The following is a 20,382-nucleotide window of genomic DNA, read 5'->3' as shown; positions in this document are numbered from 1 at the left end:
CGGTGTTGGCAGATTCTTGGTTGGAGGAGGTCGTTAGAGAGGTTTCAAAGCAGCCAAAGCAGCCTAGGCGAGGAGTGGTTGGGTGGACTCGTGGTGGACTGGGACTGCGACTGGGACTCGTCCGTTGGTGGTGAAGACTGAAGAAAGCGAAAAGGTACCTACCTAGAATACTTGCGAAAAGGGAAGATGGCCTCTCAGTGTGACTCTGCGTGCTTCTTCTCCGTCGTGGTGGATGCGTAGAATGCGCAGCGCAATGGTGAATTATTGGGAATATCCCTAGTCGGTGGGTGGATGTCCGAGGCTGGAGTGGAGGAGATGAAGCAAGCTGCAAAAGTACAAAGCGGTGCTGGGCCGTGGCCGATGCTGTCGAGCGGAATGCTGGAATGCTGAATGGAACAGGATGCGAATGGTGTGTGGACTCGAAGGAGGACCTGTGGTGCGTCGTGGTACTTCCGCCGGTACTAGTGTAGGAGCACGATGGAGCCAAGACCTCGAAGTCAAAGTCGGTATCGACAAGGAGCGGCAAGCTCCCATATGCGGTTTAGCCTCGTTTTGGTACTGCACGGTTGCACCATTGTCACTGGCTCCTCCCGTAGAGGTAGTCCATACCACTGAATGGCAGCTGCCCATAAAAAAGAGGCAATTTCATGTCACAGCAAAAAGAAGAGAACAACTTGGAGAAAAAAAGAGAGTGGAAGACATTCGGAATTTCGGATGATGCTTGGACTGTGCATTCTCGCTAGTTCATCCCTACGACTGACTACTTTGGGCGATACCTATCCGCGGCTGTCAACCCAACCCGTCCGGAGGCTCTAGAGTAGCAAGGCAACCCAACTCCCGTCCCGGTGCTAAACTCAGGCAGCGGCTTGCTACTTGGACTGCCTACTGCCTGGGGTGCTACCTATTCATAGCCATCGGCGAACCTCCCGTCTATGTGTTGGATCTCGGAGTTCCGGGTTCCCGTCATCAGGTTTTCTCCTCGTTGTTGGGTCTTCTCTCGCTGTCCCACACACACGGCACATTCACGGCTTGGCAAAAAGAGCAAAGACGGTGAGGCTACTACTAGCAGTACTCGTCAGGGCTTCAAAATCGGGTCAAAATCGCCGCTGACTATGGTCCCACTTTTTGGACTAAGTTGTATTGGGCGTGTTAGATATCCCACACCACAGTCAGCGGCGATTTTGAAGCCCTGACGAGTACCAGAGGTTCGGATGCACATGAACAGTCGCCGTTCATCAACGCTCGATGCAGATTGGAGAAAAAAGGGGAGAGGGCGCGAAAGGCACACAGGGCACACAGGGCACACAGGGCCTGCCAAAGAGATTGCCGTTGATATTCACCTCAAGTTTTTGGCCCAAGTGGAAGTTTCAAGTTTTGCCCGTGACCCGTTCAGGCCGTCCTAAAAGCTCCCAATCGTCCCCAATCGTCCCCAATCGTCCACAATCGTCCCAGCTCTCAGAGACCGCCAGCCAAAGGGAATCGATGTCTTGGGCGGGGTGTCCACTTTGCCCGCTTGTTTCGGCACCGTCTTGGCATCTTGTCTCGATGAGAAAGAGTCTCCCAGGTCTCCAAAAGTTGCCGGCCGCTTCACTCGTGCAGTTGTCTTCCTTTCGTTCCATCAATCGAAGGAACCGCTCCCATCTATCTCATTGCCATCTCATTGGTCATCACCCATGCTGGTCCATCGGAATTTGCACGCCCCTCCCCGAGCCCCCAACCGTCGACGCCGTCTCCCGTAGCGTGAGTGTGATGCAGATCAGATACGGCGGCAACCGATCCTCATCAAACTGCGAATCGCTTCATTCACAGGTTCGATACGCTCAAGCGCTTCGCGACGACGCCTCAAGTGCTTATTTCAAATATCATTTGTCCCACCAGACCAACTTTCACGGCGCCTATTTTCTGCACTATACTTACACTGCACACCTCACGAAGATGCTCGATGCAGGGCAACCTCAAAGACACATCGACACACTCTATTCATCACGAGGACTAAAACCAAGCCCGTCCATTGTCAACAACTCTGTTCACTCACGCGACCAACCTAGCCAGCCTAATCCTACTCTGATAGTCTCTCAGTCTATACCCTACCCGCACATACATGAGACTAGTGTCTATTTAGCACACATCAACCAGGAAATACCTAGAGGTATATCATCTTGCTCGATTGAACACCATGATATACGCTCAACAAAGCCGTTGTTGCAAACTTTCGAACTTGATCAGTTCATGTCGTTCATTTCTTTACCTCTACTCATTTTCCGCATAAAAGGCCATACATCATATCATGTTACACAACTTAATGTCAGTCATCCGAACTCGGAAAGCCAAGCGCCGTTGACGTCACTCGGGATCTGGTACGTATCTGGTACGTCAGCAACAGTTCGGACGGGAAATCTAGAAGAGAAAAAAAGTCAGACTATGGACGAGCCACCGGTGGTCTTTATCGACACTCTCTAGCTTACCTCTACCTTAAAGGAAGAATTTCTGAACAAACGTTGAATGTATGTCAAGGAACTCGATGATTCACAAGATAGATGCTCTGCAGCAAGGGACTCGACCTAGGTTGTGTTCTCTTCCCGTCGTGGTACCGCAATGTCAGGTCCCGAGAGGTCCCGAGAGATATGCACGTAAGTAGGACTTGAGCTACGCAATGAGTATTCCTTCTGATTTCCCCTCCCTCGTTAAGTCGTCTAGATAATGATTACCAACAGAAGCGCACGAGGACTTGATCATTCCAAAGTAAAGCCGGGCGGTGGTAACTACGGGTACTGTTCAGTCCAGCCTTGGCAAGCCAAAGTATTGGAGGCTATAGTAGACTGAGCAACGGCGTTTTTGCCAACTAATTGCGGCTCTAACAAGGTAAGAGACCTTAGTCATCAGATTCACACCGATCTTGAAAGTCTTTCGTATAGTGTAGTAGCCCGCGTTGAGTAGTCTAACTACCGCTTTTTTTCATTCAACTCGGATTTATCCCCACACTATTTTGGCCAATTATGTGGTTTGCTGGGCTGCATGCCCCGTTGAGTCGTCAGCATGCAAGTCCTTCACCAGATGTGATTGGCTGTACAACGTGGGGATAAATCCGACGGGAATGGAAAAAAGCGGTAGTATGGTAGAGCTTGGCAGTGTCGTCTATCCGACAAAGTTCCTGCCGATCATCCATCTTCGTGGAGTTCTTAGTCAGGGGAGACTTCGAAACTGGATGTATGTAGATCCGGGGTGGCCAATCTGTGAATGATGTGTGGGATAAACATGGATGATATGGATGATATGTAGCAGGCAGGGCAGGCTATGGAAAATCAGACGATCTTTGGACAACTGTCTGCTTGTGTCGTCTGTCTTGGTAAAGAGAAGGCTGGGGCATGTGGGGGGAGGAAAGAGAAACAAACCAAAGAAGAGGCGGAACTTAGTCGATGTTTGATGTTGGCACATCACTTGTTGATAGCCTCATCAACTAGCTCACTGGGTAATGGGTCATCATGCTGGGTAAGTAACTAAGTGGCCCTTCCGATTAATCAGCCGGCGGTCAGTCAAAAAGTTAGTACAAGTGGAAGTCAGCCTTGTATCCGAATCACCCACACCGGTTGATTTTGTCTCCCCTCTGGTTATCTCCGAAACTCGTAAAGATAGGAAAGGGACTTGACGTGTTCAATTTCCGAAACACATTAAAAGCAATTGAGCAGCAACAGCAGGCCGAGAATCGGCCGATCTGGTTGGGGCAATGCCGTGAGGGACAACTCATAATAACAGTTCATGGTTATCCCGAAACGGCCTGAAAAAGAAGAACCGGGAGTCCTCTTGAGGCTTTGTTCCGACAGTTTAAGGGACGAGTGATTTCAAAATAGTCGTATCGTCACTGAATTAGGCACAGGAGAGAGGTAAGGGTCACGAATCCGGGACAGCCTTGTGGCTGATTGCTCTTATCATTAAGTTTTAACAAAGCTCATGTGCTCGCTAAATGAAGCAAAGCAACTTGTACTATTTCATCGTAGTTATGCAAGTGCAAGATTTTCCCTCGCTTTCATGCCCTGCGTATATCCTTACTTCGTTTCGCAATTATCCACATTCCAAAGTGATATATAGTTTTCCTTTCCTCCAAGTTTACTTCTCTTAGTTGGGAAGATCCTCCTTGACGCCAAAGACGAACGACTGAGCGAGCCTGCGCTCAGTGTTCTGACGTCCGTTGACGAAGTCGGGGTAGTTGAGGGTCAACTCGACAGCACCGTTGACAATGTTGTCCGCAGCCTCGACACCCAACATGAACGAGTGGTCCTGGTTACCAACCTCGTACCTCCAGCTGCCGAAACGACCACGGGACCAGATGTCCATATCCTGAAGCTTGGGGAGAAGCTCCTTGAGGACACCCTCTCTTTCAAGCGAGGGGGTGGGGTAGCCGTGGTCGAACTTGCGGTGGTAGGTGGAGACAATCTCATCCTCGGGCTTGAGCATCTCGGTGTTGATGAGACCCTGGATGCAGTCCTTGAGCAGGTTCTCCTCATCGACGGGCTTCACGGTAGACTGCGAAACTTCGAGCATGATGGACCAGTAAGGACCCTCCTTAGCCTCATCAGAGCTGGCCTTGGAGCCGTCGGCGTTGTAGAGGGTGGGCAGCTTGGCACCGGCCTCAGGCTGGTTGTAAGGGGAGTAGTTGGAGAAGATGGTGGCGCGGTAGAAGGGGCAGTTGTCCTCGGGGAAGTAGAGCCAGCACTTGTCACCAATGCGCTCAGGACGCTCGCCACGGATACCGACACCGATGACGTGGGTGGAGGAGTAGTAAAGACCCTTGGAGAGCGAGACAAGCTCCTGGTTGCCCATCTTCTCAACAAGGTGGTCCACGGCCATAGTGTTGATAAGCTTGCCATACTTGACGGTGGTGCCGTCACCGAGGGTGACAATCTTCTTCTCGGCATCGACCTTGGTAACCTCTCCGTGCTTGCCGTAGCGCTTCTTCTTCTCGGGCAGGGTGTTGGAGACGGCAATCCAGATACCACCGGTTCCGTCGCGGGCAGGGAAGCGGAAGGTAGCGTTAGGGCCCCAGTTGCCGGCAGTCTTGTTAAGGATGACATTCTTGGTGACAAGCTTGACGTTGGGGGCGGCGACACGCTCGCCGAGCCACTCGCATTGCATCTATGGCGACAATTAGCATTGGTTCCATGTTGGATGACAGGACACGCTTCTTACCTTGGTGGTGGGCACGGCCCAGACCTTGTAGTTGTAGGGCCTCATGAAGATGTTGGCAACACCCTCGCCGCAGTTGCGCAAAATCCACTCATCGAAGTCCTTGGGCTTGGTGTTGGCAACACGGTGCTCAAGAGCGGCATCAATCATGCCCTCAACGCACTTGACCTTGTCCTCGTCGGGCAACATGGAGATGTTGTTCTGGAAAGGGTAGGGGACCCAGAGGCCCTTGTAGCGCACATAGGAAATGCGCTGATGTGTGTACCAGTCATCCTCCTTGGGAAGAGCCTCGTCGAGGCAGTCGTCAAAGTACTTGTAGTGAGAGAAGATGACGTGGCCACCAACATCGTAGAGGAAACCCTCAGGGGTGGTATCTGTAGAGGCGAGACCACCGGCCTTCTCGTTGGCGTCAACGATCAACCACGAAGGACCGTTCTAGAGATTGAAAACAAGGGTTAGTTGAAGGTATTCACACAACGACCTCCCAAGGCGGTGTACGGAGAGCAGGGAGGAGGGAGAGGAGGAGAAAGAGGGGTATCAGAGGGGGGAGAGAAACATACAATGTGGTTGAGGCGCTTGGCAGCACCCAAGCCAGTTGGGCCAGCGCCGATAACGAGAACGTCAACATTACTGTAATGAAGACGAAGAGGTTAGCGCAATGCCACTATCATGATGTTTGAAGCCCGCTGAGACGAGTTGATCGTAAGCAGCTTGGGACACACGAGTGTCGGGCCAAAGAGGGAGGTAGAGAGGTAGGAAACCCACATATCAGCCATTGTGGAGTAAATATGCGTTATGATTGAGGATTAGGATGGTTAATATGTATAAGGTAGTCGAAGCCTAGGCTGGGCGTGAGGAAAAAGGAAACTGAAGCCGCTGGGTTGGAGTTTGGCGCAAGGAAGGAGGTACCCCAGAAAAAGACGAAAGCGGGTTGAAACAGATCGAGGGGGCGCGGAGGCAGGTTTATGAGGGATCGAGGAGATGCCAGCAACGAGGAAGCTCCAGATCGCGGTTGGCAAGAGCAATGGCAAGCTGCCGTTGATAGGCCTAGAGGTATGGATACGGACGGAGTTGTAATAACGTTACCGTGGGCCAGAAAAGGAGAACCCTCGAGCTGATGGCGCTGATGGAGGGTCGTGGAGGGGCACATTGGGGCAGCCCAAAATTATGTGACCAGGGGCATCGCCAGCAGTTGGAGCGAGCCGATGATTGGCTGAATTGGGCGGTGGACCCCCTCTCTCGTCGCAACATCCCGCCCTGGACCCTGACCGCCCCTGGTCTGACCCTGACACTTTGACAGTCCGGCCCTGACTTAGCCCCAATCCTCTCTGCGACCAGATCTTCTGAAGAACCTCTCAATGGCAAAAGACTCTGGACTGTTTCTGGGTGTGTGTGGCACAACAGGGCACCGCAGTGCACCGTTGCCAAAACGAGCTAAAACGACCAGAACGGACGCTGGCGGGGATACCCCTGAAACAGCATGCAGGAGCTTTGATGAGGGCGAGATGAGGCTACGATGTCATCACAGCAACCCCTCGATTGACATTGGGGTGTTGTTCTTTCACAGCCTCTTCCCGTCCTCGGCCAAGGAATCACAGACAAGATAGAGATTACCAGTCAGCCGCAAGATTAGCCCATACCACCACACGTCGCATCGACTTTATAGTCTTCGGGAAAGGCTACCTGCCCTCTTTCAACACGGGCTCGACCAGCAAAGCATGCACATGTGGTCGGCGGGGTGAAGTGTCGTCGAAGCTCGAGTCGGTCAGGGTATGCTAGTTCCCTGCACTGCAGGTCGGCTGGCTGCTGTCGTTAGCTGCCTACCTATGGTGTAGTTTGCATATGTTTGGGATCATGCATTCACAGGCCTCGAAGAGACGACGTTGCGGTCACGGATTCACCGCCTGAACCGTTTTGGTGGCTGTCAACTCTGGACGCCGGAACTGCCACCAGTCTCCGGTCTCAGTTTCTTATCACACTGATCATCTGGAATCCTTCAATTATGAGGGATATGGTATGTTGCTGATCGCGCTGATGAAACAAGTGCAGGGCCCGCCACAGCTTTGGATGACTGGAGACGTTCGCCATCCGCAATCATGCAGTATGCTAAAAAAGCAAGAGAAGAAGCCGATCTTGAGCAGATCAACAAAAAGGATGGGAGAACGGCGTGCCACTGACAACCAAACTCGAGATGCACAATGCGAGCGGTATCTCATATATCATGCCCTTCAAGACTGGGTTCAGTTCCCGCTCGTTACGAGACAACAGCCACCGTATTATATATACCTGACATGAAGCTTTCATTTGTTTGTTTCTCCCTTCTGCTGATGATTGCATTCCGTCTGTAGTCTTTGGGCTACGATCAGCACAACAAAGAGAAAGTACAAATTTCATTTGGAGAGGTGAAAAGCGTGGACCATGAACTCTAGGGTACTCTCTATACAACAAGTGGTGGGTCAGGTTCCAGTGTGTGTATATCGCGGTTCAGGCACTACCACTATCGCCGACTCAACACCAATACGATTCAGGACTCGGAAGAGGGCGAACACTCGCCGGGATTTTACCTGGGTTACGGAGTACAGGCCTTCGTGTCGAACTCCTTCCGGCATACTGCAGAGAGTAGAGTTGAACGAGCGAGCTCTTTGGTATGGCAAACAAACAACAATCTGCCTCCAAGATCGATATGTCCCCAGCCAAGGACACCATAGCCGGTCCTCGCCAGGTTGTACCGAATGAACTCACGGTGTGACACGGAGGTTCTACCAGCAAGATACTGAAGTCACGCATGAAACCATTTCATAAAGACAACCATTTAAGCAGAAAGAAAGCAGTGTCTGAGTACGGAAACGAATCCTATGCGCGGGCGCATGATATGATACTGGACTGCCGCCTCCCTCCTGAGCCAAGAGACTACACCACTTCCAATGCCATCATTCAAAAGGCCCGTACATCCCGTCAACAACTTCGACACAAGAAGAGAAGGAGGCTCGAGGGCTATCAACTAAGCACAAGCTGTCACAGGGACACAGCGTCAATCGGACACATACTTACATACATATGTTGACAGCACTGTTGCGCACTTGCAAGGTCGAGCTGCATCAAGTTAACATGAAATGCATGTGTCCATGTGGTGATACTGATGCACACACTCACTGATCAGACGGGAGTTCGAGAGGCTAGATTCAGGATTGACAAACTCACATATCATCGCATCGCTTCAACTTGACTTGTACATCCCAGGAAGCACGAACATCGACCCCCTCAACGCAGAGCAATTTCTCTACGCACGCAACATGCCGGCTTCCTGACACCTCAGATCGCCGGGCCAACCCAACCCTTGCTGCTCGACGGGAAGCAACTGACTTTGAGAACGACAATGCGGAGCCGGCGAACAACCTGACTATAGATAGACGCTGAAGATATTGGTGAAATGATCCTTTAGCAATTTTCACATTACACGCCTATCCAGCTATCAAGCTCTTCCAAGTATTCTGGAAAAGTCAAGGACCGGCGTCGGTGACGAATTCCACGGCAAGCGGGGTGTAGGCGAGTCAGTAACTTGTACACGATCTTCGAAGACGAAGCCCCTCCCCCCCTTTTTATACGCAGTACCTAGAGGTACTCCACGGCTGTAATGTATGGTTCTTCGTCGTGGGGGGCATCCATCCGCCCGTTCGGAGGCTTCTTCGCAAACAACTTTGTTTCACATTACTTCGCCCCAAACCTGTGCTACGTTGTAATGTGATGAGGTTCCTACTATGTAATTGCTTTGCTGATCCAGATACTAATGGAGGTGGTGACAAGTTGCTTTTCAAGTCAAAACGCCGTAGACTTTTTGAATGTTGCAACCAAAAATGCCTTATGTACCTTGGTCTACCGTCTTCGTTGATCCCTGTTCCATGGTTCTCTCGTTGTTACAGAGCCTTCTCCGTTAGGAGCAAGGAAGTCAAGCAAATCTATGACGAGTTAAAGCCTGGACGTGATGGTTGTAGATGCTAGTAGGCAGATAGCTTCCCGCCCTGTACTCTTTTGATTTGTTCGTTTTCTTTTCCGTGCTTCTGCGGACCACAAAAGACGACTTTTCCGTGGATTGTTTTGCCAATTTGTAGAACCACTGCCGTCGCCAGGCACGTTGCCCCTTATCTTGCCCCTATTTGTCGCTGCTTTGACGATTACATTCCTGACCAATGGTATCCCTGGAAGCATCAATTAGGTCGCTCAAGTAACCTCTGCCTTTAACTTGCAGTTCAGGTACAGCTCTGCACGGCCTTGAGCTCGGTCCTAAGGAGCGCACCCAAACGCGAAGTGGCCATTTGAAAAAAGATCAACCGTTGTTTCCAAGGCATTTCCAGATGGAGTGGAGTTGCGCGAAACCAACACAATGCAGATGGTGGACATCAATTGCTCGACTGAGGGTGGTGATGCCTGTGATGATACGAATCAAAAAGCGTGCAAGCATGGCCGTGTATTTTATACCCGCTCGTGGACCGATTTGCCCTGGATTGACTGGCTGTCTTTTGCACATCCGATCCATCTGTGGTTGCGTCCCAATTTCCGCTCCTTCCTTCCAAGGCTGCGTCAGAACCAAAATAAAGTTACCCACCTAACCGGCCAGGCCAAACCCGAAAGGGTAGTATTTTTCCCCAGTCTGGAACTTTTGCTCCCCCATTCTGCCAGGCACCCGCACGCTTTCAATCGCTTTCAAGGGATCTTTGACACCCCTTGGCACCCCCTCGGCGCCCCTTGGCACGCCTGCGAGGCGGTCCCCATTTCTTCTATTCTTTAGTTCTTTTGCTTCCGTCCCCTTACCACCACCGTCACGGGCACTACCTTTTGTCTATTATCATCTCGCCTCCCCAGAGCTCGAAGCTTGCGCCCCCGACTCCTCGAAATCACAAAGTCGACGAGCGGATTCTTCCCCAGGACTGCAAAACGCGGGGCTCTTGGTATCTTTCCTTCTGCATCCTCTTTGCACATTCCCACTTGGCGAGATTGCATGACCTGAACTGCCGGCCGTTGCAGCTCCTCCACCATCTTTCGGTCCCGGCTTTTGTTCCAGCTTGACCATCCGCTCGTTTGTTCGACTTGATTCAGCCCTTCCCATCGAGGTCTCTAGACTTTTCGCGACGTCATTCGCAATACTCAGTTTTAATCCTCGAGTCCGATACGTAATTCCGGATTCGCAATACATTCAGCCGCCTCGATACCCCTTTTGACTCCGATCACATCTACAACCCGCGACAACATGGGCGTCGAAGAGAAGAGCCGGGCGTCGGGCGACTCCCCCAGAGATGGCGTCCTTCCCACCGTTAATCCCGAGGTCGAGAAGGCCCAGCCTCCCAAGAGTGCCATCCACCCTGCGTTCTATGTGAGGTGAGCTACGACACTCCTCCGCCCACGGGCGGGAAGGCGCAATGAGTTTCTGTGTGTTCGGTTGACTGATGCGATGATTGCAGCATCTGGATCGCGATGAGCTCGTCCGTTATTCTATTCAACAAATGGATTCTGTCCGCCAAAGGATTCGGTAAGGATAACCCGATATACATGGCCGAAAAGGGACCTGTGGAAAGGACAACGGATGCTAAGACGACGATGCAGACTTCCCGGTCGTTTTGACCACTTACCATTTGGTCTTCTCTACTATCATGACCCAGATCCTTGCACGGTACACCACATTGCTCGACGGCAGGAAGACAGTTAAGATGACTGGCAAGGTCTATCTGCGCGCCATTGTTCCGATCGGTTTCTTCTTCAGCTTGAGCTTGATTTGCGGCAACCTCACCTACCTCTACCTCAGTGTTTCTTTTATCCAAATGCTCAAGGTCAGTACCAAAGATGCGATTTGCTCAGTGGATCAATATGAGCTAACGCTTGACGTCTTGCATTCAGGCCACTACTCCTGTCGCTGTTCTCCTCTCCGGCTGGGCCCTCGGCGTGTCGACGATCAACATGAGGGTTTTCCTCAACGTCTCCGTCATCGTTGTCGGTGTCATTATCGCTTCGTACGGCGAGCTCGAGTTCGTCTGGTTGGGCGTTATCCTCCAGATCGCCGGTGTCGCCTTCGAGGCTCTTCGTCTTACCATGGTCCAGCGTCTCCTGAGCTCCGCCGAGTTCAAGATGGATCCTTTGGTTTCGCTCTACTACTTCGCTCCCATCTGCGCCCTCATGAACGGCGTCGTTGCTCTTTTCTGGGAAGTCCCCAGGCTTACCATGGCTGACGTCGACCGTGTTGGCCTCTTCTACTTCTTCTTGAACGGTCTCTGCGCTTTCGGCCTCAACGTCTCCGTTGTGTTCTTGGTAAGTTGAATATTTGGCGGGTTCTGTCCAATACAGCTTGCTAACATATTTGTACAGATTGGCAAGACTTCGTCGCTCGTACTTACCCTCTGTGGTGTCCTCAAGGACGTCTTGCTCGTCGTTGCTTCCATGGTCATCTACGGCAGCCAAGTTACCCTCACCCAGTTCTTCGGCTACAGCATTGCTCTCGGCGGCATGGTTTACTACAAGCTTGGCGCTGAGACGATCAAGAGCTACGCTGGCGAGGCTGGCCGCCAGTGGGCCGACTTTGGCAACCGCCGCCCCGTTCTCCGTCGCATCTCGATCATCCTCCTCTCCGTCTTCGTTGTCTTCTCTCTGCTCGGCGGTTTCGCTCCCGACTATGCTGCTGGAATTGACCCTACTGAGTACCTCAACGAGGCCAAGTCTAAGATCGGGATGTCCGACTAAGCTCTTAGCAAGGAGTTTATGTGCGGGACCGGCGCATGAGGTGGACGCGAGAGAACCGAATTCTGCAAAAGGGGGATGTTGTCGTTTGTGTCTCTTTACTACTGCTATAACCACATACCGGCTTTGTAATCCTCTTCAACAAGTTCCCGACACTCAAGGATTCAGTACGACACACACTTCCATGTTGCGTTTTTTCACCCTCTCTTCGTCGATTAAGTCGAGTTAGGTTTTACGTCTTTTTCACCAGCCAGGTACATCACAAAGAGTTGGTTACTTGGGCTTTTTATTTTGCTCTAACTACGTTTTTATACCATCCTTCGGGAGAGGGGAGGGGGCCAGAGGGGAAGAGGAAAGGGATACAATGGGAGTAAGGTCGGAGAGAGAAAACAGGGAAACGGCGATCAGTTACAGATATACCGGAAGTTCCAAACGGGCATATGGTTGATATGATAGGACAAGATAGAAATGGTTGGCAGGAATAGATGGTTAACGAACTTGAATCAAAACTTGTGGGTGCGAAGCGTGTGCGAGTGAGTGCTCATGGGACTCGAGTTGTCAGCGCAGTGCCTGCTGGTCACGGCTGTGTGTGCGTGTGAGTGCCCGCCTGTGTTTTCGGAGATCAAGATATGGACACTTATTTTAGTCATTTTGGCTCGGTTTCCCCCTACGACCATGTCCCTCGCAAGCAACCTCAAATCATCATTTCCATAACACATACTTTGCGAAGTCGAGTTACCTGGCTGGCAAGTACACCGAAATGTCATTGCTCAGCTGAGACAGAGGTAGTCAATCAACTCTTCTTTTGAAGGACTGTTTCGGAATTTGAATCGCCTACTCTTCTATTTAGCTATGCTACGTCTTGCAAACATGCTATGTTTATTTGGTAGGTGCCTCCTACAATCAGGCAAGATGTTTCCGCCTCCTGGAAACATGTCTTGTAGCAACCACCTGTAAACATAGCCTGGACGAGTGAGGATAGGTTGGTGCACAAGACACCCTCATCTCCACGGGTAATGCTCGCCCAACCTTGCTTGCTTCAGGAGATGTCGCACACACAAGTTGGGGAATGAACGGGCAAGGTGGTTAGTTTTAGCCGGTGAAAGACTCGCAGGGGGATTGTAAGTTGGCAGGGCCATAGAGTCAAGGATGTTAGTTGAGGTAGGCAGGTGGAGGTGGGTTAAGTGGATGTGTGTCTGTTTTTCTTGGGTTATTGCGACATTACTTACCTCCTCATCTAGGCACAAGGAGGGTGTTCGAGAATAAGTTAGAGACAGTAAGTTAATTGTAGTGAAGGTGGAGGGAGAGTAAAGTAGATATGTTGGTTTTCAGCATCGTGATAAAGGTGAGCAAACATCTCTTTGGATGTGAGCGACGTGGAGAGCAGGAAGATGCTTGGCAATGGCTTGGATGGTCCACCTGTACCTGCCTAGGCATGTATATCTGGACCTCTGAAGGTCTGAAGGTCTGGATGCGATTATGCTGCACTGAGGTCCGGGTATCGAGATTCTCTCTGCTGGATGATAAGCTGAAGCGTCCTTTCGACTGCCACTTGCCGCTTGCTTCAACATACCGGAAGCGTTGAGAACTACGAGGCAGCCAAAGGTCGAAGGGAAGGGGACATTTTCAGCAAAAGCACTTGGGCGAGTAGGTACAGTCCAATACTGGTTTGTTTGTTAGCGCGGTTCTTGAGACAGGGGTCTGCAAAAGTACACAGAAAAAGAACGGGACAACCACATTCGAAACGGAAAATTGGACAGAGTGTATAAAGCGGCCGGAACGCATCTGGTTGATACCAACTTTTTGCATGAAATTTGGTGCAATGGTGGTTGAGTTATAAAGAGTGCGTAGTGAAGTCCCGCGCTAACAATCAAACCAGGGTTGGAGTGTAAACGCGTCTCTGATATTGATGCATATGCTCTCATGTCACATCACGGTCATACACTGGCACTAGTCATTGGCCATTGTTGTCCCAGATCCCGCTTGTTCTTTTGCTTCAAAGATCATCAAGTTGATGTATCTAGTCCCTTTCATGGGGCTCGCGACCAGGAACGCTGTCCGTCGCCGGTCTATGGGTATCGATCGCTGTTCTGTTTTCGAAGTGCTCCCCGCGAGGGGCAATCCCCCTTCTCCTTATCAAAAAGTAGGAATCCGCAGGCCCATATCCTTCGATGAGATGCCTGAAACTTGAAGACTGCCCGCACGTGGATGGATTGAAATTGGGATGGTTGATATGGTCGTCATCTCTCTTGTTTCAATTTGCCGTTAATTTCAGACTAGTCAGGAAGCCTTGAGTTTTATTCCCTGGATGAATGCTGTATACAGCCCCCTAAAACCATGCGCCCTGCCCAGACCGAGAGTGGAAGACTAATTTAGAAACCTGGAGATACCGTGTTAGTGTTGCGCGTTCCTTGTCCCTGGTGGTTTCGAGACAAGAGGGAGAAGATGGGGGGAACGGGGAAACGTACGGAGAGGGGTGAAGAACCACCTGTTCTTGCCGGAGGTGTAACGCTCCTCGAGAACCTTCTTGACGGTCTTCTTGGCATCCTCGCGCTGGGAAACCTCCTTGAAAGTCTCGGAGGAGACGGAGCCCTTGAGACCCTCAAGCTCGAGGGTGTAGCGGGTGGGCATCAAGTGGTTGTAGTTGATGACCTTGATGAAGGGCTTGACCTTGGAGCGCTTCTCCTGGCGGGTCTTGCTCATGCGGCGAGTGATCTTGCTGGGGTATCTCTCGATACCGGCAACGATGGCGTGGCCGTAGGGGTGGGTCTTGGAGCCGTTGTCAACGGGCTGGATGATGACGACCTGAACCAAGGACAGTCAGTCAGCGATCTTGTTGTTTCCGGCTTTTTGCAGCGCCTCGTTGCGAAACAGTTCCCCTATTCCATCAATCCTCGGCTTGTCTTTTCCCCCATCGCGTCGTTGTCGCGCAGTAGTCGGAATCAGTCGTCGGTCGTTTGTTCCTCCTCTTCCCAAACGCCATTGGTCCAATGCAAATTTGCAGCAATTCGTTTCTCCTCCGATCGATTTGGTGAAAATTCGAAAATGATGGCGGAACTCGGGCGACGCGGGGCAAGACAACGAGGATTTCCGGTCGGACGGGCAAAGCAGAGGTGTGGCAGGTGTGGCAGCATACCTTCTTGCCGGCATAACGACCCCGGGTAACGAGGCAGACTCGCGACGTCTTCAAGAACTTCATCTTGACTGATTCTGTGGTGGATTGAGGTTAGACGGGGGTGAACGAGGGAAATTCGCGGTCGCGTCGAAAAAAAAGCAGAGGGACAGTATGGACGTACTCAGTGATCCAGCGGGGCCTTGCCTGAAGTCGGTTGTAAGGCTCAGAGACAAGTAGCTGACGACCGTGTTGAAGTCTTTCCCGAAATAATTTCCAGTTTGTGGGCTTTCAAAATTCGAGCGGGCACAGCAGCGCACCTTGATGACTAAGCCTTGGCCTGTGCGTCTTCCATAGAACCTGAGACTTGGGAGCTGTCCTTGCCAAGACTTGCAAGTGTGAACTGCGGGGCATGAACGGGGCCTGCCGCTGGGGAAGCCAAGGGAACTTTGAAATGCGCAAGTGAATGTGAAGAGAAGTCCAATGCCCAAAGTTGCACTCTCTTCAAGTGATTACCGGTTTTCACCAATCATCCACCAAGTTCACGACAACTTCATTTTTTGAGCAAAATCAACCCGCTACACTCGATCTACTACTACCACTCAAACATACCCAACCATTTCCTGTACTCGACACACAATGGCTGCCCCAGTATACATCATCTCCCGGGTTGCGGACCCCATCTTTGCCGTCTTCATCGGCGTTTCCGCTGCGGCTCTGAGAATCAACCGTGAGGAGAAGGAGAAGGGCCGCACCACCCAGGAGATCTTTCAGATTGCTCGCCGGTATGCTTCACTTTCCGTCAAAGGGACTTACAGCCCATGCTAAAACAATCATAGGCGCCTTGGTCTTGCGTCGACTGCCAAGAGCTCGTGAGCTATCCTGATCAGGTCAACATGACGCAGTCACTTGCCACAGACAGACAGATGATGACAGCCATGGTCGAGCCTTCAATTCTGTAACATTCCTCATTACTATTATCATACAGAAACAACTCTCTCTACTTGTACAGCATGGCCAGTCCCTTGATCCTCATGCCGAATACGCCGGCCCGTACTCCTTCTTCAGCGCCTCCCGAACCATCTGTCCACACAGCTTGGCTGTTGGGTTCGTGCTCACAGCGAGTGCTTTCGCAATCTCGTTGCCATATCTACCACCCATGGCAAAGTCCCTCGACGCATTCTCCTCGAAATCAAGCTTGCTCCAGCTTCCTTCTCGTCGACCCTGTGGTACAGCAAGGGTGCTGGACTCCATCAACTTGGACGTCATGTGGTAGATGGCGGCTCTTTGGGTGTGTGCATTGGAAAGCGTCCTAGCCACGTTCTGGGACACTCTGGTCTGGGGCGTGGTAGGGGTCAGGAGGGAGATGGCGCGATCAAGGTCTGATAGAGCAGTCTCGGCCATCTGCAGTCGCTCGGTGTCGTCGATCTCCCAAATCAGTGCTTGTGGAAGCTGCTGGGAGCCCGAGATCAACATCGAATCGCCAACTAGCCGCCTAATCGCTTGCGCCCTGTTGTTGCGGGCACTCGCGTACTCTGGGTATTCTTGGATAAGGCTCCCAAGCTGGGTGACGCAGTTGCGATAGCCTTGAATGGTCCCCTCCACATCGGTCACTCCGTGTGCCGCCGGCTTGGCATTTGCAAGCTCGAGTTGTTGGATGGAGAGGATGATCTCGCGCTCTAGTTGGGCGACCTTCTCATATACGGCCTGATCTTTGAAGTTGGGGTCTTTTGGCAGGCTCGTGTCGACTTGCACTATCCGGGCGGGGTCGTACTCTGGGTCCTGGATCTTCTCGAGGACGTTGAGGTCTCGTGTGCTTAATGAGACGTAAGCCATGGCGATGGTTTGCTGTGGTGTGTTGATATATCGTCTATCGTCTATAGCTGGGCTTGCGTTTACAACGAACGGTTGATGTTGACAGTTAAAGTCCAGGAACTTTTGATGGTAGCTGGGCAAGAAAACGCTCGAAATAATGTCAATGAGCAGACCCAAGATCGATAAGCAAGAGGCTATACACTTTTTGTGTCTGAGAAGGAAAAAGAAGAATGTCGAGATGACGACGATAAGATGTCTAGAATGCAAGGGTCACGTCGGATCTTAAGACCAATCATCAAATTCCCCAATTCATGGCATCGGCTTTGCGAAAGGCCAACCTACCTATCTACGGCCACTGGAGTGCGGAACGCACAAGGTTCTTGTGCACTGTGGCTCGGGACACAGAGCGTCACGGGGATTATACCTTTCCTGGGATTTCCATGATGGACCTTTCCACAAGTTTTCGGCCCATCTGCTGGGGTTCGCAGCGTGGCGCATGCAACAGATGCATTGTTTGGACAGACAAAGGGGTTGGAGAGGGTTGGAGTAGCAGACGCAAGGCGGAAGGAAAACAAGACGGAAGGAAAACAAGACGGAATTGGCTTTTGGTCGACCACAGCAACGCGGCCCCACGGCAACCGTCGGCTTTGGGCGGCTTTTCCAGGGATCGACGTACCATCGGTCTGATTCCGCCTCTGCCAATGTTCCCGCGGGCGGCTGCGGTTGGACATGGCCGCTTCACTTACACCCGAATTGGCAGCTCGGCTTACCACCCTGACATCGAGAAAGGAGAATCTTCGCATTCAGGTTCCCGCCGTCATCCGCCAGAACCTGTCAATTCTCTTGGCCGCCCTACTGTTACCCGGCTTCTTTCATCAATAGTGTTGGACAATGAAGACCCAGGAACCACTCAGAGGAAGGGTAATGACCATGGTTCATGGTAAGTCATGGGTTGATACAGCACCAGCTCGGCGCTTGTCACCGCACACTATGAACGATGTGCGGACACTCGCCGGTTTGCCTCCCCCGTGCGCCGTTACCCGCAGCAACCTGCCTACATACCACTGAGGCGGACCATGCCCCCGGCCTGCCAACCTCACGGGGCCAGTTGAAGGGGGTGCAGGGGCCGCAAAGGGGCCTACCTACGGGAACTGATCGAGAGGGGGGGCTGTGACGTCCGTTGATCTCTGCTAATCATGATAGGTCCGATGTCGACAGGAACGGAACGCAGGAATATGTACACCTGCTTTGTTAAGCCGAATCTTCATCTCAACTCGTCCCTCCCCTCCACCTGCCATGGCTTATAAGTCTCAGCTCCCTTCCCTTTCAGATGGATGTTCCGTAGTCATCCAGCTATACTCATCTGTCTTTGATACATCCCTCCGGCCAACCATATACTCTCTCTTCGACCCAGCATAGCTTATACATCACCCCGTGAGCATGTCCCCATCAGCCATCTCCTCTGAGTACAACAACTACTCCAACGGGACTCCGGATTACGCTCTCCAGTCCTCCGAGGTTTCAAACTTCAATGGCTATGACCACGTAACATGGTGGGTTGGCAACGCCAAGCAGGCTGCCTCCTACTACAACACTGTCTTCGGCTTCAAGACCCTCGCATATCGCGGCCTTGAGACCGGCAGCCGGTACTTTGCTTCATACGTCGTTGGCAACGCCGATGTCCGCTTCGTCTTCACCTCCCCTATTCGCTCCCAGAAGTACCTCCCCGAGGAGGAGTCTATCTCGGACGCGGACCGCAAGCTCCTCCAGGAGTGCCACGAGCACCTCGAGAAGCACGGCGACGCCGTCAAGGACGTAGCCTTCGAGGTCGACAACGTTGATGGCGTATTCCACAAGGCCGTCGCCGCTGGCGCCGACGTTGTCCAGGAGCCCACCACCCTCACCGACAAGATGCACGGCAGCGTCCGCACCGCCGTCATCCGCACCTACGGCGACACCACCCACACCCTCATCTCGCGGGCGGACTACAACGGTCCCTTCCTGCCCGGCTTCCGTGCCACTGCCCCCTCCTCCGCCACGGTCCAGCTCCCCAACGTTCCCCTGGCCCGCATCGACCACTGCGTTGGCAACCAGGACTGGAACGAGATGGTGTCTGCCTGCGCCTTCTACGAGCAGTGTCTCTCCTTCCACCGCTTCTGGTCGGTAGACGACTCGCAGATCTGCACCGAGTTCTCTGCTCTGAACTCGATCGTCATGGCGTCCGAGAACAACCTCGTGAAGATGCCCATCAACGAGCCGGCCCCCGGCAAGAAGAAGTCGCAGATCGAGGAGTACGTCGTCTTCAACTCGGGCGCCGGCGTCCAGCACATTGCCCTGCTCACGCCCGACATCATTACCACCGTCAGGGCCATGCGCGCCCGCGGCGTCGAGTTCATCAACGTCCCCTCCACCTACTACGACACCATCCGCCAGCGCCTCAAGACGGAGAAGCGCGGGTGGGAGCTCAAGGAGGATTTGGATACCATCCAGAAGCTCAACATCTTGATCGATTACGACGAGGGCGGTTATCTGCTGCAGCTGTTCACCAAGCCGCTGATGGATCGCCCGACTGTTTTCATCGAGATCATCCAGAGGAACAACTTTGAGGGCTTCGGTGCTGGTAACTTCAAGAGTCTGTTTGAGGCGATTGAGAGAGAGCAGGCTGAGCGCGGCAACTTGTAAAACGTCGGCAGCGTCATGAGTGATGAGACTGAATTCTTCTTTTATTTGTATGATATTTATCGGCACAAAAGCTTGGGGGTTGGCCAGCAGGGAAGCTGGAAAGGGTTTCTAGCATGGCATTTTGTAGGCGTACTTGTTTGTGGTTTGGATATGACATCAAACCAAGAAGCGGAGCATTGAAGTAGCTATTGGCATAGTTATGCAAATCATATGATGATTCTGGACACACGCTTACTTGATCACTCTATAATCTGATAATATGAAGATAAAATGAGCGCAATCACGGTGGTGTATCAGCTTCGAATGGAATCGAGGGGTTGAAGAATTCTGTTGACCTGTTTATAAATCGCCAGTCATGGTCACCCAATAAGTTCCTTTCGCATTCTGCTCTTCATCTCTCTCTTCACTTCTCTCTTCACCACGCAGTCTTACCTCCTTGCGCATAATTTGTTCGATCTGTTCAAGGGCAGACTCTTCATCTGTCCGAACATCACCGGAACTGTGTAGACAGATGAATATCGGCTTTCCTGATACGCCAAATGATAACGCTGAATGATCTTGAGATCAACTTATAATGGTATATTATCAATTGTCTTATTATTCCACTATATAATTCATTGCGTGCCCGTCCCTCTCTTTCCCCTCGACACGAGGGGACTCTACGCAAATATTCGTCTTGATCATTCTTCCACCACCATTTCCGTCTCCCATCTCATCCACAAATGCGCCACACCCCATGGAGCGTCTTCTTGAATTTATAGGACCACTTCACATCCGTTGTGCCCTGCCATTTCTTTAGGCCCTTTTGCTAGTGTCCCTTTGCACTGCCTTGTTGGTAAAGAGCATGAAGAAGCTAAAGCCCGCCGTCT

At 51.9% G+C, this 20,382-nt stretch overlaps 9 protein-coding genes across 9 annotated transcripts; 5 read left to right on the top strand and 4 right to left on the bottom strand.

Moving 5' to 3' along the window:
* The first annotated feature begins 1,366 nt into the window (after positions 1-1,366).
* B0H65DRAFT_465635 (uncharacterized protein) lies at positions 1,367-2,956 on the top strand. The gene has a single exon (XM_062826819.1). It carries the CDS (start codon positions 1,483-1,485, stop codon positions 2,458-2,460), a length of 978 nt encoding a protein of 325 aa, XP_062681751.1. The 5' UTR covers positions 1,367-1,482; the 3' UTR covers positions 2,461-2,956.
* A 40-nt stretch (positions 2,957-2,996) lies between these two features.
* B0H65DRAFT_465634 (uncharacterized protein) lies at positions 2,997-3,529 on the bottom strand. The gene has a single exon (XM_062826818.1). The coding sequence runs from the start codon at positions 3,433-3,435 to the stop codon at positions 3,184-3,186; it is 252 nt and encodes an 83-aa protein (XP_062681750.1). The 5' UTR covers positions 3,436-3,529; the 3' UTR covers positions 2,997-3,183.
* Positions 3,530-3,887: 358 nt separating this feature from the next.
* B0H65DRAFT_465633 (uncharacterized protein) lies at positions 3,888-6,453 on the bottom strand. The gene is made up of 4 exons (XM_062826817.1): positions 5,947-6,453; positions 5,742-5,811; positions 5,185-5,616; positions 3,888-5,130 (listed from the first exon to the last, which is right to left on the bottom strand). The coding sequence occupies exons 1-4, from the start codon at positions 5,955-5,957 to the stop codon at positions 4,114-4,116; spliced, it is 1,530 nt and encodes a 509-aa protein (XP_062681749.1). The 5' UTR covers positions 5,958-6,453; the 3' UTR covers positions 3,888-4,113.
* A 3,744-nt stretch (positions 6,454-10,197) lies between these two features.
* Positions 10,198-12,157, top strand: B0H65DRAFT_196043 (triose-phosphate transporter family-domain-containing protein). The gene is made up of 5 exons (XM_062821717.1): positions 10,198-10,554; positions 10,638-10,705; positions 10,780-11,003; positions 11,071-11,478; positions 11,536-12,157. The coding sequence occupies exons 1-5, from the start codon at positions 10,427-10,429 to the stop codon at positions 11,905-11,907; spliced, it is 1,200 nt and encodes a 399-aa protein (XP_062681748.1). The 5' UTR covers positions 10,198-10,426; the 3' UTR covers positions 11,908-12,157.
* A 2,020-nt stretch (positions 12,158-14,177) lies between these two features.
* Positions 14,178-15,223, bottom strand: B0H65DRAFT_196033 (putative 60S large subunit ribosomal protein). The gene is made up of 3 exons (XM_062821716.1): positions 15,041-15,223; positions 14,373-14,709; positions 14,178-14,284 (listed from the first exon to the last, which is right to left on the bottom strand). The coding sequence occupies exons 1-3, from the start codon at positions 15,101-15,103 to the stop codon at positions 14,277-14,279; spliced, it is 408 nt and encodes a 135-aa protein (XP_062681747.1). The 5' UTR covers positions 15,104-15,223; the 3' UTR covers positions 14,178-14,276.
* A 432-nt stretch (positions 15,224-15,655) lies between these two features.
* B0H65DRAFT_548870 (uncharacterized protein) lies at positions 15,656-15,892 on the top strand (the record flags this gene model as incomplete). Its single annotated transcript, XM_062829610.1, has 2 exons — positions 15,656-15,801; positions 15,856-15,892. 2 exons carry the CDS (start codon positions 15,656-15,658, stop codon positions 15,890-15,892), a joined length of 183 nt encoding a protein of 60 aa, XP_062681746.1.
* A 54-nt stretch (positions 15,893-15,946) lies between these two features.
* B0H65DRAFT_195959 (uncharacterized protein) lies at positions 15,947-16,997 on the bottom strand. The gene has a single exon (XM_062821712.1). The coding sequence runs from the start codon at positions 16,850-16,852 to the stop codon at positions 16,049-16,051; it is 804 nt and encodes a 267-aa protein (XP_062681745.1). The 5' UTR covers positions 16,853-16,997; the 3' UTR covers positions 15,947-16,048.
* B0H65DRAFT_196001 (uncharacterized protein) lies at positions 16,998-18,179 on the top strand. Its single transcript, XM_062821714.1, has 2 exons — positions 16,998-17,771; positions 18,035-18,179. Exons 1-2 carry the CDS (start codon positions 17,143-17,145, stop codon positions 18,084-18,086), a joined length of 681 nt encoding a protein of 226 aa, XP_062681744.1. The 5' UTR covers positions 16,998-17,142; the 3' UTR covers positions 18,087-18,179.
* B0H65DRAFT_195961 (Glyoxalase/Bleomycin resistance protein/Dihydroxybiphenyl dioxygenase) lies at positions 18,024-19,629 on the top strand. Its single transcript, XM_062821713.1, has one exon. The coding sequence runs from the start codon at positions 18,272-18,274 to the stop codon at positions 19,511-19,513; it is 1,242 nt and encodes a 413-aa protein (XP_062681743.1). The 5' UTR covers positions 18,024-18,271; the 3' UTR covers positions 19,514-19,629.
* Positions 19,630-20,382: the final 753 nt, after the last annotated feature.

The sequence above is a fragment of the Neurospora tetraspora genome, assembly GCF_033439725.1.
Source record: "Neurospora tetraspora strain CBS 560.94 chromosome Unknown B0H65scaffold_4, whole genome shotgun sequence".
Taxonomy (NCBI): Eukaryota; Fungi; Ascomycota; class Sordariomycetes; order Sordariales; family Sordariaceae; genus Neurospora; species Neurospora tetraspora.
Note: the sequence above shows the minus strand (reverse complement) of the source record. Positions and strands in the feature narration are given on the sequence as shown.

Coding starts and splice junctions, on each gene's coding strand:
- B0H65DRAFT_465635 (XM_062826819.1), top strand. CDS start 1,483: ATGTCTTGGGCGGGGTGTCCACTTTGCCCGCTTGTTTCGGCACCGTCT.
- B0H65DRAFT_465634 (XM_062826818.1), bottom strand. CDS start 3,435: ATGTGCCAACATCAAACATCGACTAAGTTCCGCCTCTTCTTTGGTTTG.
- B0H65DRAFT_465633 (XM_062826817.1), bottom strand. Junction 5,617..5,741: donor CCAAGCGCCTCAACCACATT/GTATGTTTCTCT, acceptor TTCAATCTCTAG/AACGGTCCTTCGTGGTTGAT. Junction 5,131..5,184: donor GGGCCGTGCCCACCACCAAG/GTAAGAAGCGTG, acceptor TTGTCGCCATAG/ATGCAATGCGAGTGGCTCGG.
- B0H65DRAFT_196043 (XM_062821717.1), top strand. CDS start 10,427: ATGGGCGTCGAAGAGAAGAGCCGGGCGTCGGGCGACTCCCCCAGAGAT. Junction 11,004..11,070: donor CTTTTATCCAAATGCTCAAG/GTCAGTACCAAA, acceptor TCTTGCATTCAG/GCCACTACTCCTGTCGCTGT. Junction 11,479..11,535: donor ACGTCTCCGTTGTGTTCTTG/GTAAGTTGAATA, acceptor ATATTTGTACAG/ATTGGCAAGACTTCGTCGCT.
- B0H65DRAFT_196033 (XM_062821716.1), bottom strand. CDS start 15,103: ATGAAGTTCTTGAAGACGTCGCGAGTCTGCCTCGTTACCCGGGGTCGT. Junction 14,710..15,040: donor GTCGTTATGCCGGCAAGAAG/GTATGCTGCCAC, acceptor TCCTTGGTTCAG/GTCGTCATCATCCAGCCCGT.
- B0H65DRAFT_195959 (XM_062821712.1), bottom strand. CDS start 16,852: ATGGCTTACGTCTCATTAAGCACACGAGACCTCAACGTCCTCGAGAAG.
- B0H65DRAFT_196001 (XM_062821714.1), top strand. CDS start 17,143: ATGGCATCGGCTTTGCGAAAGGCCAACCTACCTATCTACGGCCACTGG. Junction 17,772..18,034: donor GGTAATGACCATGGTTCATG/GTAAGTCATGGG, acceptor TAATCATGATAG/GTCCGATGTCGACAGGAACG.
- B0H65DRAFT_195961 (XM_062821713.1), top strand. CDS start 18,272: ATGTCCCCATCAGCCATCTCCTCTGAGTACAACAACTACTCCAACGGG.